This window comes from Sorex araneus, chromosome X (genome assembly GCF_027595985.1).
Source record: "Sorex araneus isolate mSorAra2 chromosome X, mSorAra2.pri, whole genome shotgun sequence".
In the NCBI taxonomy this organism is placed as follows: Eukaryota; Metazoa; Chordata; class Mammalia; order Eulipotyphla; family Soricidae; genus Sorex; species Sorex araneus.
Genome location: NC_073313.1, coordinates 193,009,372 through 193,025,071, shown reverse-complemented (window position 1 = coordinate 193,025,071; position 15,700 = coordinate 193,009,372). Strand labels below are relative to the sequence as shown.

Genomic DNA, 15,700 nt, shown 5'->3' with positions numbered 1-15,700 from the left:
GCAAGGCAAACGCCCTACCCGCTGTGCTATCACTCCAGTCCTTATATTCAAGTAACAGAAATAAATTCATTTAAAAAATCTTTATGAAAAATTTTTATAAGACAAGAATATAGGAAAATTGGCTGACATTCTGACAATCTTTCCTTAGGTCTGTCTTAATAGAAGACAGATGCATTCTCAAACTGCTACATTATATTGTGTTGGTTGCAATCCTATTTGTGCTTTTGATATTTTGTATGCTCCCAATCAGCCAGAATTGTGCACACACTCTATGTACTCTTGTGCGCTTTTGTTTCTGGGGCACACCCAGCAGTGCTCAGGGCTTCTGCCTGACTTGGGGTGCCAGGGATTGGAACTAGTCAGCCGCATGCAAGGCAAGTGCCCTACCCACTGTATAATCTCTATTGTAGCCTCTATTCTTGTGGTTTTTGTTGTTTGTGTGGGGGCCACACCCAGTGCTGTCAGGGCTTATTCCTGGCTCTGCTCTCAGGAATCACCTCTGCTAGGGTTCGGGGACCATACAGGCTGCTGAGGATCAGTCGTGTGCAAGGCAAGCACACTACTTGCTATACTATTGCTTCTACACCCCTACTCTTGTATTTTTAATGCCCATAGTCAGTCAGTCAGCCAGTTCTGCACCCAAATTTCCTTTCAATCTAAGTGAGCAAGAATCATATTTAACATTGGCAACTCTAAATGCTTAGAGGTAATCATACGGAGTGAGAAATACATGGAAGGGAGCAGATAAATGTTACTAAATTCACAGACACACAGGTCAGGAGATGACAATTAAATCTTCAAGCTAAAGAATACTGACATCTTCCAGAAGTAAGTGCTCTACTTAATTATTGTGTGAAGTTTTTCTTCAGAGCAGGAAATGCAAATGACAAGCATTCTTACATGCTACCGGGGCAATGAGGTTCTATTTTTAAAACTCCTTCAGAGACTTGGGACAATTTTAGAACTAGGATTCCATAGGATTATTTTTAAAAGACTGCAGGACAAAAGAATGAATCAAAAAGAGAAAAAAATAAAGGCAGCAGGTTGAGAGAGAGTGCAAGAGAGAGAGAGTACAAGAGAGTAAGAGAGAGTACAAGGGAGAGCGGGAGAGGAGAGAGAGAGAAAGAGGGAGTGAGCGGGGAGAGAGTGAGAGAGAGGTAGAGAGATAGAGACAGAGAGAGTGCACATGCAGCAGATGGCTCCACATGGCACTCAAGATAGTGCTCTTCTCCGCATCTTTATTTGTGGGACAGGTGTGATGCCAATGAAGGCTCCAACTAAGTCTTTAAACCTTATTCTGATGCCTCTGGTGCCGCTCAGGCGAGCAACTCTCACCCCCTCGGTATCCCAGCCCGGAGAGGCACCCTGGCAGTCTTCACTCACCGAACCGTGGCCCATGCTGGCGGCTGCCGTCAGGGCCTGCTGCAGGGCTTGGCTCTTCCGAGGTGTGCCTGGCTGGGGAGGGCCTGTGGACCAGTCGCAGGCCAGCAGGTAGCGGAGAATGTCACCATGCCCTCTCAGGGCGCTGTGCACCAGTGCACACTGGCCTTTCTTATCCAAGTGGTCTACCTGCAGGGTGAGAGTTGGTGGTGGGTCACAGTGCAGCCCACCCTTCTCAAGAAAGCAGGCACGACCCACCGGCCCTGCCCACCACATTCCTCATCCCACTGCCGACACCCATGAGGCTCACGCTCCAGCTCCTCTGGAGAGCATGAAACGGCCACGTGAAAAACTTGTCATATGGAATTCACAGTCCAGGTCTTGGGGTGCAACTGGGAACGCCCAGCTGGACTCGCAGTGAGGACTCCTTCCTCGCTCCCGACATCTCTCTGGCAAACTACTTGGAGATGCGAGGTCTCTGAGGAGCATGTGTGAGAGCACCAACAAAAACTTCTGGTAGTCTTCAATCTCTAGGGTGAAATCTAAATATGCTGTGACAAACTCTGTTCTGTGGGGAATAACAGATCCTGAGCCAGGGAGCCTGGGAGAGGGAGTTCCTCTGGAAAACGCAGCCCTGAACAAGGGTGGCCAGGAAGTGATACTGAATGGCATCTCACCTGGGACAACTCAATACGGTCAGTCCGGCCACAGAGCCCGGGAGGCCAGCAAGCCAGCAAGGGAGAGTCGGCATGCTGCGGACCTCCAACGGCCCAAGACCCAGCAGACATGGTCCCTGGCATGACCTAGAGAACACTGGGTCCAGCTTAGGGTCCAGTCTCGTCTGGAAACGTCTAGACACACTCTGCACCTCACATGAGAGCTTTGCAAGGGCTGCCTGGGAGACCCTGGCCCCCCTGCAGCCCTCTCAGCACCCGGGCTGGCTCTGAGCAGGCGGAGCCAGTGTGTGTAGCAGTGGAGGTGCAGTGACATGCAGTCACATCCCCACGGATGACTCACCTGCCACAAATTCATTTTGGGAAGGAAAAAAAGCCAAAAGTTTCCCATGGTTACTAATAAATGTCTTGTTAAACTTTTAATCACTTAATTCAGGCAATGTCTTAATTCTATTGTCATTCAAAAGCATGGGCCTCTTACCTCAAAGGAAGGCATCAACCTGAAGAGTTTTCTGTGAACTCATTTAGTTTACTAGCATTGCTAGTTCCAGGACATTTTACTAATAAAGTTATTTCCTATTAAAGTTTTTTTTTAAATTTAAAAATATACAAAATAAAACTATACATTTATATCATTGGGCTACACTAGCATGCGACAGGGACAATTGGAGACATTACTGGCGCCCGCTCGAGCAAATCAAAGATCAACGGGATGACAAGCGATACAAGTGATACATTTATATATATTTTTGTTTTCTTTTAGTGATGCTTAGGGTTTATTCCTGGCTCTGCACTCGGATACCACTTCTGGTGGGGCCTGAGGGACCACTGGGATGTCAGGGATCAAATCTGGGTCAGTCCTGTGCAAAGAAAGTGCCATGCTTGCTTTACTGTTTCTCTGCTCCCCATATTAAAGCTATCTTTAATTCTCAAACAAAAGCCTCATGGTAGATGTCTCCTATGTTCACTTTTCAGACAAGCTGTGAATGACTCAACTTGCTCAACCTTAGAGCTTGGCAGGGGGAGACACACGGACCCCTGGCTGTAGAGCGCCTACAGCCCCAAGTGCAAGCACATGGCTTTTAAGTGCCTCAGAATGCAATTACTGTTTTAAAAATAATACATTAAGTGAAATGTATTTTCTTTTCTTTGGGTGGGGTATTAAATATTTAAAATGTTTTCATCGGTTTTATTAAATTCTAGGATGTATCTGTAGACTTTTTTTAAGGATGGCTCTAAATGTGCCTGTCCCCAGAGTGTCTCTGGGGTCCTGTTCCACTTGGGGTGCAACACAGAGAAAGAACTTAGGAACAAAGCCCAGGGCCTCCCTCTAAGGGGAAGCATCATGCAGAGCCTGAAGCTTATTTCTGCGTCAATTTCTGTTCATCTCAACCAGACAAAGCAGGAACAGAATGAAGACCGGTCCAGCAGGCAGTTCTAACAAGGAGATTAAAATGTTCTCCCTCCCACCATCACTGCCCCTTCCCCCTCCAGCAGAGATGCTGCCTTACCTTGGCCCCTTTCTTGGCCAAGAGACACACCAGCTTCATGTGGCCGGCAGCTGCTGCATAGCACAGGGCGGTCATGCCATTCTCTGACATTCCGTCCAGGCAGGCGCCAAATTCCAGGAGCAGAGTGATGACTTCCTCGTGGCCGAGGTGGGACTGGACACACAGGATAGGGGCGTTGTTTAACACTTCTGTCCTGTAGTTCACATTGGCGCCTCCCAAGATGAGGAGACGGCTCACCTGTTGAACAATGTCCCCAACAATATTAATTTCCCACACAGGTATCAGTCATCACAATATACGTGAAGGGCAGTATCCTCTATTTCTGGACAATTTTAATCTGCTGACACCCAAACCGATGAGACACCCATGGCAGCATCACTGAAGTATGTGCTCAGGACACATTCTTGGTGATGGGCACATCAAAGGGTATAGCTGCTACCAAAACTAACAAACAAACAAAAAAAAAACAACGGTACTGGGGGTTCTCAAAGCATAGTCATCCCACTTTGGGATCTAATCTAGTCCTTGTTCATCCTTAGGAGATAAGCTCCAAGGTCCCAGGAGACTTCTGAACCCCCATTACCTGACACTCTAGCTTTTTGCTATACACCTATACCTAAGATTGTTTCCTTGAAAGAAAGTAATATGAACAATAATAAAACAAAAATCACTAAAAAATACTTCTAAAAGTCCTATGAATATAGTCTCTCTTATGAACAATATTCTTTGATGGTGGTTAACAGCAGTTACCTAGAACCATGGATTAGAGGTGTGTGAGAAAATGTGGTAGCTTCTTACAATGAAATGATATTTCATCTTTAAATGAAAGGAAATCCTGCCTCATACAAATATGAATGAACCTTGAGGACAATTTGCTGAGTGAAGTAAGGCAGTTACAAGAAGTCAGGTATTTATAATACAACCATGAGGTAACTAGGATGGTCAAGTTCATGGAAACAGAAAACAGAATACTGGAGCACAGCTATAAGGAGGTAGCTTATAGCTAGGTAGGTAGCTATAGCTAGCATAGGAGGTGGGGATGAAAGCTGCTGAGTGGATACAGAATTTTAGCTAGACAAGATGAAAAACTTCTGTAGATGAACAATCAGGTGTATGTGCTACTATTATGGATTTTTGCATCTATAATCAAAAATTAAGCTGGGTATGCCCATGATTGGGTTTCAGACACATAATGTTTCAATGCCTGTCCAAGCCATGCTCATGGCCCTGAGTATCTGCTTCAGTCTGTTTGGGCTGGGCCTGAGAACACGAAGGTCTGCTGAGCTCCTGGACACCCATGTGGTGGGTCTCAAGAGAGATCTGGAGAAATCACTGCTCAAACATCAAAAGTCAACTCACTCTTCTGGCCATAAGATGACCACCAGGGGATTAATTAACAGTGTGAAAACAAAGGTGAAAGTAAACACAGATGCTCTATTTTCTGCCAGGAGGTGCAGCACCTAAGAGGAAAAGCAGAACCAGGGAGAATGTCCCCGAGCCCTGGGACTGAGCAGCGCCAACCTCCTGGAAAGTCATCTCGTGACTTCTTACTAAATAAACACCACTCCCGCCAGCCCGGAGCTCCCTGGTTCCAGAAATCAGAGTAAGAACTGTTACCTACAAACCTTAAGATAAAATCACAGAATATTTTAAACTACGAAGGTCTTCAAAGCTCCCGATTATCGTAAGTGCCATTTCTTTAACACCCATTACAAAGCTCTCTGCTTTTATCCCCAGAGCTCCCTTAGCTTGTCCTACCCATCAATCACGCCCCCCGCTCTCAGGCTGCCCACTCATGAGGTGTGAAAACCATGAGCGACTGTCACTGATTTGACTGGAGTAGGGATCATTAGGAGATGGGAGAGGAAGACAAGACTCCTTCCAGGGCTGAAGGTGCTGCAGCGACAGGCGTGCAGAGCAGCTGACGGGAAAGCCACAGATGAGAGAACTGCTGCTGTCGGGTGGTGAGCTATGTCAGAGTCACTGGGCAGTGTGCAGCGGGCAAGGAACCGGCCGATCCGCACAGGTCTCGGCTCCCGATGAAGGGAGCAACACACATGACCCAGCATCGACTCTCACTCGGGCCTCCTCTCCCAGCTTCCCTCCAGGGCAGCCTTGCTGAGTCTCAGGCCTGTCCCTCACAGCCAGGAGGAGGTTCTGTCCTCCTGGCCTTCCCCATTCGGTTCCTCCTGAGAGGAAGGCCCAGCGAGAATGCTCCTATGAGTCTCTGCTCCAATGCCCAGTCACCAGAGAGCAGCCCCCACTGTACCCAGAACCCTCACACCCCGCGCCACCACACACTCCACACATGCCTGCAGCCCAGGAGCTCCCTGACCCTCCACGCACTCCCGTCTGACTTAGCTCACGGCAGCAGACCCAGGAGTGCCAGGGAACTTCCAGCCCACATGGCAGGGCCAGCCCAAATGTCAGTCGTGCCCCCTTTACTAGCCCTCACTGACCTTAAGGCAGGCCAGAGCATGCACAAGTGCCTCAGGGAAGGGGGCCTGAGACACAGAGCCAGCAGGCAAGGCCTGACTTACATCTACCTTAGGCTCAATCCTCTTGTGGTCCCCAGGCCCCTACCAGGTGTGATCCCTGAGCTCAAAGACAGTATGCCCTGAGCACCTTGAGGTGTCCACAAAACCCCCGCCTCAAAGCAAGGGAGATCAAGAAAGGGCCCTTAAGTTCTCAGCTATATCATCAGCAAGCTGGTCTCCACTCCCCGGCTGCCAACCAGCTGGGGGGTGAATGGGAAGGTAGAAAACACGTGGAGGGAAAGATGAGAAATGGTGGCAATGTCTAGGCACTCCAGATGGGTGCTTGGCACACCACCCACCACCTCGGCTCTGCTTGTCAACCTCACAGCGAACACAGGCGTCCTCCTCACAACACCAGCCTTACCACAACTCAAGAAATAAAAGTTAAATGCTAGACAAAAGCCAGTGTTTTGGGTTTTTTTTTTTGGGGGGGGTCTTTTGGGGGTAACACATAGCAATGCTCAGAGGAGTTTCTCCTAAGTCTGCACTCAATAACTTCTGGCGGTGCTCAGGGGACTATATGGGATGCCAGTGATCGAAGCTGGGTCTGCCATGTGTAAGGCAAATGCCCTATTCACTGTATTGTTGCTCCAGCTCCAGAAAGCAAGTATTAAGATGAGGATAACGCTGGTAAAATTCTTGGGCTTTGTTGTTGTTTTATTATTGTTGGGTCACACCTGGCAATACACAGGACTGACTTCCAGCTCTGCACTCAAGAATTACTCCTGGAGGTGCTCAGGGGACCATTTGGGATTTCAGGATCAAACCCAGGTTGGCCGTGTGCACGGCCAATGCCCAACATACTGTACTATCTCTGGCTCCAAAGCTGCTACAATTCTTGAGGGATTTATTAAGGCTTTGGAAACTGGTTCTTAGAGGAAAATCCTGACAGCTTTCCACGTAATTTCCCTGAAGGATGCGTCGACTCTGATCACCACAGGACAGGCAGGAACATGCTGGATATCCTCCCCCTCCATCATCATTTTGTCTTTTTGGGGTCACACTTGCGATGCTCAGAGGGGTTACTCCTGGTTCTGCACTCAGTTACTTCTGGTGGTGCTCAAGGGACCATATGGGATGCTGATGATTGAACCCAGGTCTGCAGCATGCAAGGCAAACACCCTAGCCACTGTACTGTTGCTCCAGCCTTCTTGAGATAACGGAACCTCAGAGAACAAGATGCTGATGTCCTCAATCAGCCTCTTACCTAACTTACTGTGTGATTTCAGAAAATTATCCAACTTCTCTGTGCACCATGCAGCTCTTAAAGAAACAGTATGCCAATTTATTCGACCTGCTACTCTCTGCCAACAAGGCTTTCAGTCATAGCTTGCTAAAAACCTTCCAAGACCTGGAAGGACATGCAAAGGGACAGAACTTTCCTATAGATGTTCCTCATTACTTCACACTTCAGCTGCTTTTTGGGGAAAACATTTCCTTCGCTGGGCTGCAGTTGGCTTGTTTGCTTTACCACCGACCCCCCAATCAGTTTGTGAATCTTCCACTCACCCCTGGCACTTATCCTGCTGCAAACCCCAAAACCACCTGGGAGCTTGCAAGTTTCCAGTGCCCGAGCCCCACCCTTGGAGATTCTGACTTGGCCAGGGCCCCGCCAGCTCCCCGGTGGCTCCTGCTGGCAGCCAGGACTGTAAACACATCAGGTGACGCGAGAGCCTGCAGAGTGTGGGCTTGCTCGGCGCCAGAGAGATGTGGGGCCGGCCGCTCAGCATCATCCTCAGCCTCTACATCCTCATCTGGAAAGGAAGCTGCTGTTGCAGTTCTCCGGCTCACCGTCATACTGAAGATGCGGAGTGTGCCCCACACAGGCACGCCGCCCCTCTGCTCGCTGCATCTTAAAGTGCAGCAATGCCCCCTCTCTGAATGGGACAAGAGCCCGGGACCCTGACCCCTGGAAAGTACAGGAGAAAGTTCTACCCAAAGTCCTGGTGCTCTGAATATCCAGTGTCCCGGGACAATTGCAGGGTGGCCCTGAGTCCCCTGGGCTCACAGTAGGAAGCAGCAGGCTGAGGTGCTCATATGCATATGGCAGAGTCAGAGTTTCCAGAGAGGAGGAGAAGCACTAACACAAACCACTCGCCCGAGCATGCAACACAGGCTGTCTTTCCCAGGGGCTTCAACATCCCCCGGAGGCTTCCCATCACGCCGGGTCTCATGCGCTGGTCACATCCATGTTTGGAGGTGGAGAATACTAGGACTCAAGCCCAGGGCTTCATACATGGTGAAGCGTGGGCTCCAGCCCAGAGTTACATCCCAGACCCCAGGTTCCTTCCACCTTACAGGCTTGGAGTAGCAGGGTGCCAGCCGGCCCTGGCACAAAGCCAATCTCTGTCACAACAATGTTGCTGCAGAGAGCAACTGCAGCTTAGCTGACTCTGCCTTTGAGGCCGGGCTGTTTAATGGGTAACCCTGGCAGTCCCCTGACTCCGTGGATGTTTTCCAACCACTGTCACAGCATCACCTCTCCTCACACGACATACTCTGGCAATATCATCTATAAGCACCCGCAATTAATGAATGCAAGATAAGAAAGAGGGAAAGGTCAGGGTAGGCAAAGGGATGTGAACATGAGGTCCTGAAGCGGCCCCTGGCAACAGGGTACCCAGTGGGGCCCCAGTTTTATTTTTTTCTCAGTATATGAAAATGTATTACTATTGTGCTTTCATCATGGAAACTTATGATCTTGGTCTTTCCTTCTTGTCTTCACATAAAGCCAAAAAGAGACACAATGGCTACTCTGACAACCTTAAAGCAGACCCCAGGAATATCACATCAGCATGCCCTTTGTGACCAAATCCAGCAAAAGAAGTTTGTCATTTTCCTCAATAAAACTCAAGCAGCCATCATTGGGTACAAAGGCTGTGTTGTTTTTTTCTTTTTGCCGTTCTTCATCAGCTGAACTCAGACCCACTTTTTTCTAGCAGAATTTGGCTGTTTAGCCTCAATGCCAACTTTTTCCAGCACGATCGCCTTCGCATGGGATGCAGCCCTGAAGGGGCTGGCCTTCAGGGCCATGTCCAAATGCACTTTCTCATACTGCTTGTCATGCCACTTCTGACCTTGCCAGTGGCTGTGGAGTGTCTGGACAGCATCAAGGCCAAGCCATTTACCCATCCTGTTGGTAGCAAGGGCCGAGCAAAAGGGGGCCCCAGTTTTAAAGTATTGTTGAAAAGAAAATAGGCTCTAAATGGAGCATCCTCTGAGGCCCACCAAGACTTAACCCTTGACTGAACTACAGTTTCAGCCTCTCTCCAAAGCAGAAATCAAAGGGCGCCCTAGGAGTTTCCTGGTCAGCAGGAGTCTCTCACCACAGGATCCTGCTCCCCAGGGAAGGAGGTTGAAACAATCCTTTTCTTTTGCAAAATGACCTTGTTCCATTCGGTTTGACTGCAAAGACCTTCCATGTTTTATAACTTTGTAGCTGTGCTTTTCTACCAGCTAAATGGGATGCTTCCTAATCTACAATTTTTTTTTTTTTAAATTAAACCAATTAGATCTTTTAGCTCACCTGGGTTGGACTTTTATTTATAGAGTCGTGCATATCAACACAACCACTTAAAAAGGCCTACATATGGCCTGACTGTGAGCCAGGATGTATCCAGGTCTTCTCTGCCAAAGGAAGTTGGGTCCAACCCCTTCTCTAGCCCCTGACTTCCTACTCCCTGCCTTCAACAGGAAGGACCTCAACAGCCTTGGCCACTCAGGCATCACCCCAGAGCCAGAAGATGGGGCAGAATGAGTAAAACTACAAGGTGGCTGGAACTTGGAGCTGTCCTGGCCCACACCTGACAGAAATCCTGGCCCTGTGCACAAATAAAAACCCATCTACTAAATAATCGTTCCCGAGCAAGTCACTTTAATTTACCAAAATGGCAAACTGCAATTATTGCTCAAAATGACATTCATTCCTGTATGACAACATTTAATACTCCCTAAAAAAAGTTCCTTAATTGCATGCATAATTTTTAAATTACTGTAATTTGTTCAAGATTCTGTGAAAACCCCTTTTTTCTTTTCAAAGATAAAAGAAACAGAATGATAATGGGAAGCCTTAAAATTCTATAACCAAGATAAATAATGTTGGGGATAGTGTAGATGCAGGTGACACTGGAGTTCTACAAAACAAAGATGAATAGCTCTTAAAACCGCAAGTATGTTAGAAAGGGAAAGTTTGCAGTCCCAAAAGGGTCAAGCTCATTATATCATCATCCTAGATACCTTTTAATTTACCGTCTTGAAAACTCATTCAATAGAGTATATCATTGCTCATCTGCTTTTTTCCAAGTTAAAATAATTCTAGATCCGTAAGTCATTAACATAACAAAAAACAGATATTAGCATTTGATTATTATTTCTTTACTCCTATCTTTATAGAATTTTGTAAATTATAAGAACCTCAATATTACAAAACCATTTTAGATATTGATGAAACAATCCTATAGCATTTCAGTTCTAATTTTTTTCCTTTTCTTTTTTTTTGGGGGTAGATGCAGGACAGTTTTTTATTGAAACTTATTTAGAAAGATGTGAGAGGAGAGAAAAGAGATGTATGTGTTCAAGAGAAAATATGGGCGTCTCCAGAGTGGAAACAGGCAAGGAAAGAAACAGAGACAAGCAAGCGAGTTATGTGTTCAAGGGATAATAGGGGCACGAAGAGCAAGCCTCGGTTCTAATTTTTATATACTCTAAGGAAAACAAAAATTCTTAGTGTGATTGCTTCATCATGTGGAGCTGAAGTTCAGTCTTTTCTCCACCTTTCTTTGAAGTGACTTCATCTAGAAAGATTCTCCCTTTGATCAGCTGCCGGGCTGCTTGGCTGTACTTCTTCCCAACTATTAAAATAGGATTCCCTGTCCACCCACCCATAACCCTTGCATGCGGGCTCAGTGGGGATGAACCGGAAAATGAGAGAACATGCTCAGGAGTATGGCAGAGCATGCATGGCCTGGAGACTCCTCCAGAGTGCTCTTCCCCTGGAGTATGGCAGGATAAAACCCAGTTCTTGGAACTCTAAGAACAGGGCTGAGTCTTCCTGAGTGAGGCCACACCTCCATCCTGGCCAGAGATCCTGTGTGCCCCTCCTGGGGATGGTGGCCCTTCTCTCACCCACTCAGAGGCCGCGCCTGGGGCACAGAGCTCTGGGTGAGGTGCTCCTACTGAGAGGACTGGAGAAAGGCTGATGAAGAGGCTGTAAGGCAGAAGTGGAGATGTGAAGTGCAGTGTGGGAGTGTAGTAGTGGGGAGCAGAACTAGTAACATTGGAGGTTATATTAAAAAGTTGCTCAGTGTTGATCTAAAAATGTTTAGTGATAAGGAAAAGCAGTGTGCAACTGCGTGGTGGTGGGTGTTAAGGAGACGGATATGGTGAACATTTTATGTTACGTGCAACTCCTGAATTGTTAGCTCGCAGACCTGCCACTGATAGCAGGAGGTATAGCTCAATAAAACAGAACAATGGGATGGAGCACATGCTTTGCAGACAGAAGACCCAGATTCAATCCCCAGTACTACCTGGCTCTCCCAGAAGCTAGAGGGAGCAACCTCTGAGCACTGAGCTGGGAGCAGTCCCAGAACTGCTAGATATAGCTCAAAATACAAAGAAATGGGCTGGAGATATAGCCCAAGTGGTACAACACACACATACAATGACTCCCATAAATTGTGTGTGTTTATTCTATACAATAAATACACCAGGAAGGCAGGAAAATGACAAGAGGGTGCTCTGCACTACCTAGCAGATAGGAGGAAATGCTCCACAAGTCCCGAGCCCCAGACACACATGTGAGGTACAGAGCTGAAGAATGCGGAACAGACAAGTAAGAGAGAAACAGAGGACCCCAGGATTGAGTGTCTCTTGTGGAGTCTTCCTCCACCATCAGGTTCATAAACCCCAAATTGCAATCTAAAGGAACGTGCAGGAACTTCCAAGGCGTCCCTATCCGTGCTGCACTGGCCATGGCGGGCCATGCTCTGCCATCCAGAGGGAACAGGATGCCCCTCCTCACGGAGGTGAGGGGGTGGGGCAGTCCTGGGATCCTGCCTGGAGCTTCTGCAGCTGTAGGCACAGCAGGGTCTGGGGCTAAAAGGCCTGCAGTCTACCTAGCAGGAATGTCCAGTTAGGAGGCCGACTCTAAACCATAAAGATAATTATGATCCCATTTATTTTGCACTGGAAAGCCGATGAATATAAAATGTAAGCCAGTCATTCCCACACTCTGTGGAGGGGAACCTCCTTGGCTGCCTTGACAGACACCTGGCCTTTGTGTGCCCGTGACCAGTTGACTGCTGTAAGTGTGGAAGGAAAGTCTACCCTCAAACCCAAATTAGTGAATCAGACAGGAGACGGGGAAGGCTCTTCCTTGCATGTAGCAGACCCTGGCTTCATGCCCAGCACTACAGATGGTCCATCCCCACAGCACCGCCGGGAGTGATCCATGAGTGCAGACCCAGGAGTAAGCCCCCAGCACTGCTGGGTGTGACCCCCCCAAAAAAACAACCCCTAAAGAAAAAAAAAAGAAAGAAATGAATAAACAAGTTTACTAGCACCTCAGGTGATGACAGTCACTGTCTAAGACACAACCTGGACTCAGACCTATCCACCTGATACAGCTGCTTTCCAAAGTCCCAAGTATGTGGCATGAGATTTTTCTGAACAATCTTCCTCAGTGCATGCCCCCCCCACTTTAAAATCACTCCTATATGATGAACTTCCTATGAAACACAGAGACAGTCCAGATTAGAAACCAAGGATGATTAAAAAGATTTTAAAAATCTATTTTTTCTAGAAATCCCCCTTCGGTTTCCTTCATAAATGGCTTCCTTATCACAGCCACCTCATGTTCATAGAGCAGCCCCCGACCACCCACATCCTCCTGACCGCACAAACGCTAAACCTAGAATCCATCACAGCACACTCGGACTGGGTGACCCAGACCAGGGAACTGGAGCCAGGAGAGGCTCCTGTGCCACTGGGGGCCACCAGCAGCACAGGGAGAGTGGTCTGGGCCCTGGCTTCCCTGCAGGAGGGCCACTCACTTTCACGTTGGGGGTGTAGAGATTCCTGAGAGAGGCGAGGGCAGCAGACAGCCCCTCTGTGCTGTACCCGATCCACAGGGCTTGGAGATGGCTTGAAGAGATTCCCGTCTTCTTACTCAGGCCCTGGAAGCAATCAGAAACAAACCGGCCTCAGTGTCTCCTTCTCCCTTTGCAGGGATGGCAGGGGCCAGAGGGTACAGCTACTTGCTCATGCATGGAGAGAGCCGTGTGCGTGGACCTGTGAAACCTCCCTTTCTGGGTGAAGGGCTGGCAGGTTTTTGCTATATGAAGTGTGTGCTGGGGAAAGAGTCAGCGGATTTCAGGCTCTCTTTAGAGCAGGTCTCTGAAGAAAAAGTGTATCACCTTTCTATAACTGCTAATGGGTGTGTGAGTCCTGGCAGAGAGCGGCGGGGCTGACAGCCCAACATCAAAAAAAAAATGAACACAAACGCTATGCCCCCAGGAGCAAGACACCCAGAGAAAGACCAAAGAGATAATCTCCAAGTGAACTATAAAGTAATTGTGATCCTCTGTTCCCCACTACCATGGCCCCCAACATTAAACCTCAACCTAATTATGCCTCTAGATACAATTACCAAACGACAGGAAATCCAGATCAAAGAGGAACACATCAAGTTGGACTATGAGAAATAAGGACACAATCTGAAAATCCAGGTAGTGCAAAATTGCATATGCCACGTCACATTTTGTTGTTTTGGGGCCACACCTGGTGGTTCTCAGGGCTTACTCCTGCCTCTGCACTCAGGGCTCACTCCGGACGGTTCAAGGACTGAACCTGGGCCAGCTTCATGCAAGGCAAGCACGTTACCTGCTGTATTATCTCTCAGGCCCCAAGTAGGAGTCTTAAATGATCAAATTATGAGGAAACAAAAAGAAAATAAATTAAGTGGAAATAAACTTAAAAGATTCACAGAGGGCTGGGAGGTTTCCCACAAGTCTGGAGCACATGCTTTGCATGAGGGAGCTCTGGGTTTGGTTCTTGTCACCACATAGCCCTGGTACTCCCGGGAATAGCTCCCAAGGACCAACACCATCTCTCGCAAACACAGACTTACAGTAACTTTTTCTTGGGGGCTGGTGTGTGTGTGTGTGTGTGTGTGTGTGTATGGGGGGGGGGTTGCCAAAGATCAAATACAGGGCCCCACACATGTAAGGGAAACACGCTTCTACTGAGTCATATCCCTGGTCTGAAACATTGAAGATTTAAGAGGGAAAAAGTAAAACCTAAACCACAGCACTTAAATATAGACTTGAGGGATAAACTAGAAAGATGCAGGCCAATGGTCATAAATCAGAAGAGTAATTAGGGAGAAAGGAGGGAACCATATTTGGAATGGGATTTATGGAAGCTGAGAAGCCCGGGAGCACTGGCTGTTGAAACTCCCCCCACAAGAGTACTCAGGAGAAATGATGAGATTCCTAAGTGTGAATGTGTCTCACCTTGAAAATATGGGCCTTCAGGATGTGATGACCAAGCTCCATGGTCTGCTGGCGGTTCAGCTTGCCCTCCTGTCGGGAGAACATGAATGCCAGCAGAGCGTGCCCATTCCTAAGCAAGAAAAACACAAAGGCTGAAAACAGAAGACCCCATCTATTGCACCCCCACACCAAGCCCCCCTCAGTGTAAAGGTTGCAACAAGTCCCCTGAACTCTTCACCATCAGCATCACCATACATGAGTGAAAAGATGCCGCTTCACAGAAAATGCAAAGGCTGTTGATTCTTTAAGCCACTTAAAACCTCTCTCTAGGTTTCCCCATCTCTGTGGAGTGACCGGAGAGAGGAAATTTAGGACAGGGCAAATCTGTAACTTTAAAATTAACCACAGACCATTTAAATGGACTCTCAGGTTCTCGACACCTTATTTGATTTCTCTCTGTCACTTAAATGCAAATTGCGTGAGACTAAGGAGTTTTCTGTGGTCACAATAATACTAGCCCTTTCCTGAAGTGGCCATTATGGCCATCTCCCCTCTAGATCTGGAGGGACTCATTCTTTCTCGCTGGGTTACCATGGCTTTGCCTGAGTCAATTTGCCTGGGAAAGATGTGAAGGGTTGCTTACTGACAGTGCTGACTTTTGCATAAAATGTGTGTTATTTTCATTTCTATCAACCTAGCAACCTTGAGGGGTTGTCTTATTGGGAGAAAAACAAGTATTCGTGGGGCAAAAGATAGTATGGAAAACTTCATTGTTATGTCTTTTTTAGTCGTTGATAATTTAGACAATTCAAGCATGTGTCATTTCAACTGCATTTCTCCAATTATATGTCAGTTCCTCAAATTGGTTATAAACCAGGTTAACAATGAGAAAATCAGGCAGGAAGACACCAAGAAAATGCTTTTTAAGTTACAGGGGACATGCCTTTGAAATTCATGCTTCCACTGGCAGCTGTCCCGAGTCTTGTAAGGGTCTGGGGCTCTCCCATGAAAAATATCCTCTGTGTGTTCTCACATGCCCCCTCCCCGACCCCAGGCGTGGATTCCCTCCTCAGGCAATGACCTCTCTCCCAAGTTCCTTGCCCTTC

The 15,700-nt window shown here is 47.7% G+C and overlaps 1 protein-coding gene and 1 pseudogene across 4 annotated transcripts in view; both read right to left on the bottom strand.

The window, feature by feature from the left end:
• The window catches only part of TANC1 (tetratricopeptide repeat, ankyrin repeat and coiled-coil containing 1), a 246,711-nt gene that overhangs the window by 32,505 nt on the left and 198,506 nt on the right, over window positions 1-15,700 (bottom strand). For all 4 annotated transcript variants that reach the window (XM_055120531.1, XM_055120528.1, XM_055120530.1 and 1 more), the window contains 4 exons: window positions 14,616-14,724; window positions 13,155-13,277; window positions 3,566-3,802; window positions 1,384-1,569 (listed from right to left, as the gene is read on the bottom strand). In XM_055120531.1, the coding sequence (XP_054976506.1) occupies window positions 1,384-1,569; window positions 3,566-3,802; window positions 13,155-13,277; window positions 14,616-14,724 (655 nt within the window). The remainder of the gene's footprint in view (window positions 1-1,383; window positions 1,570-3,565; window positions 3,803-13,154; window positions 13,278-14,615; window positions 14,725-15,700) is intronic.
• LOC101540475 (40S ribosomal protein S23-like) lies at window positions 8,796-9,234 on the bottom strand (annotated as a pseudogene).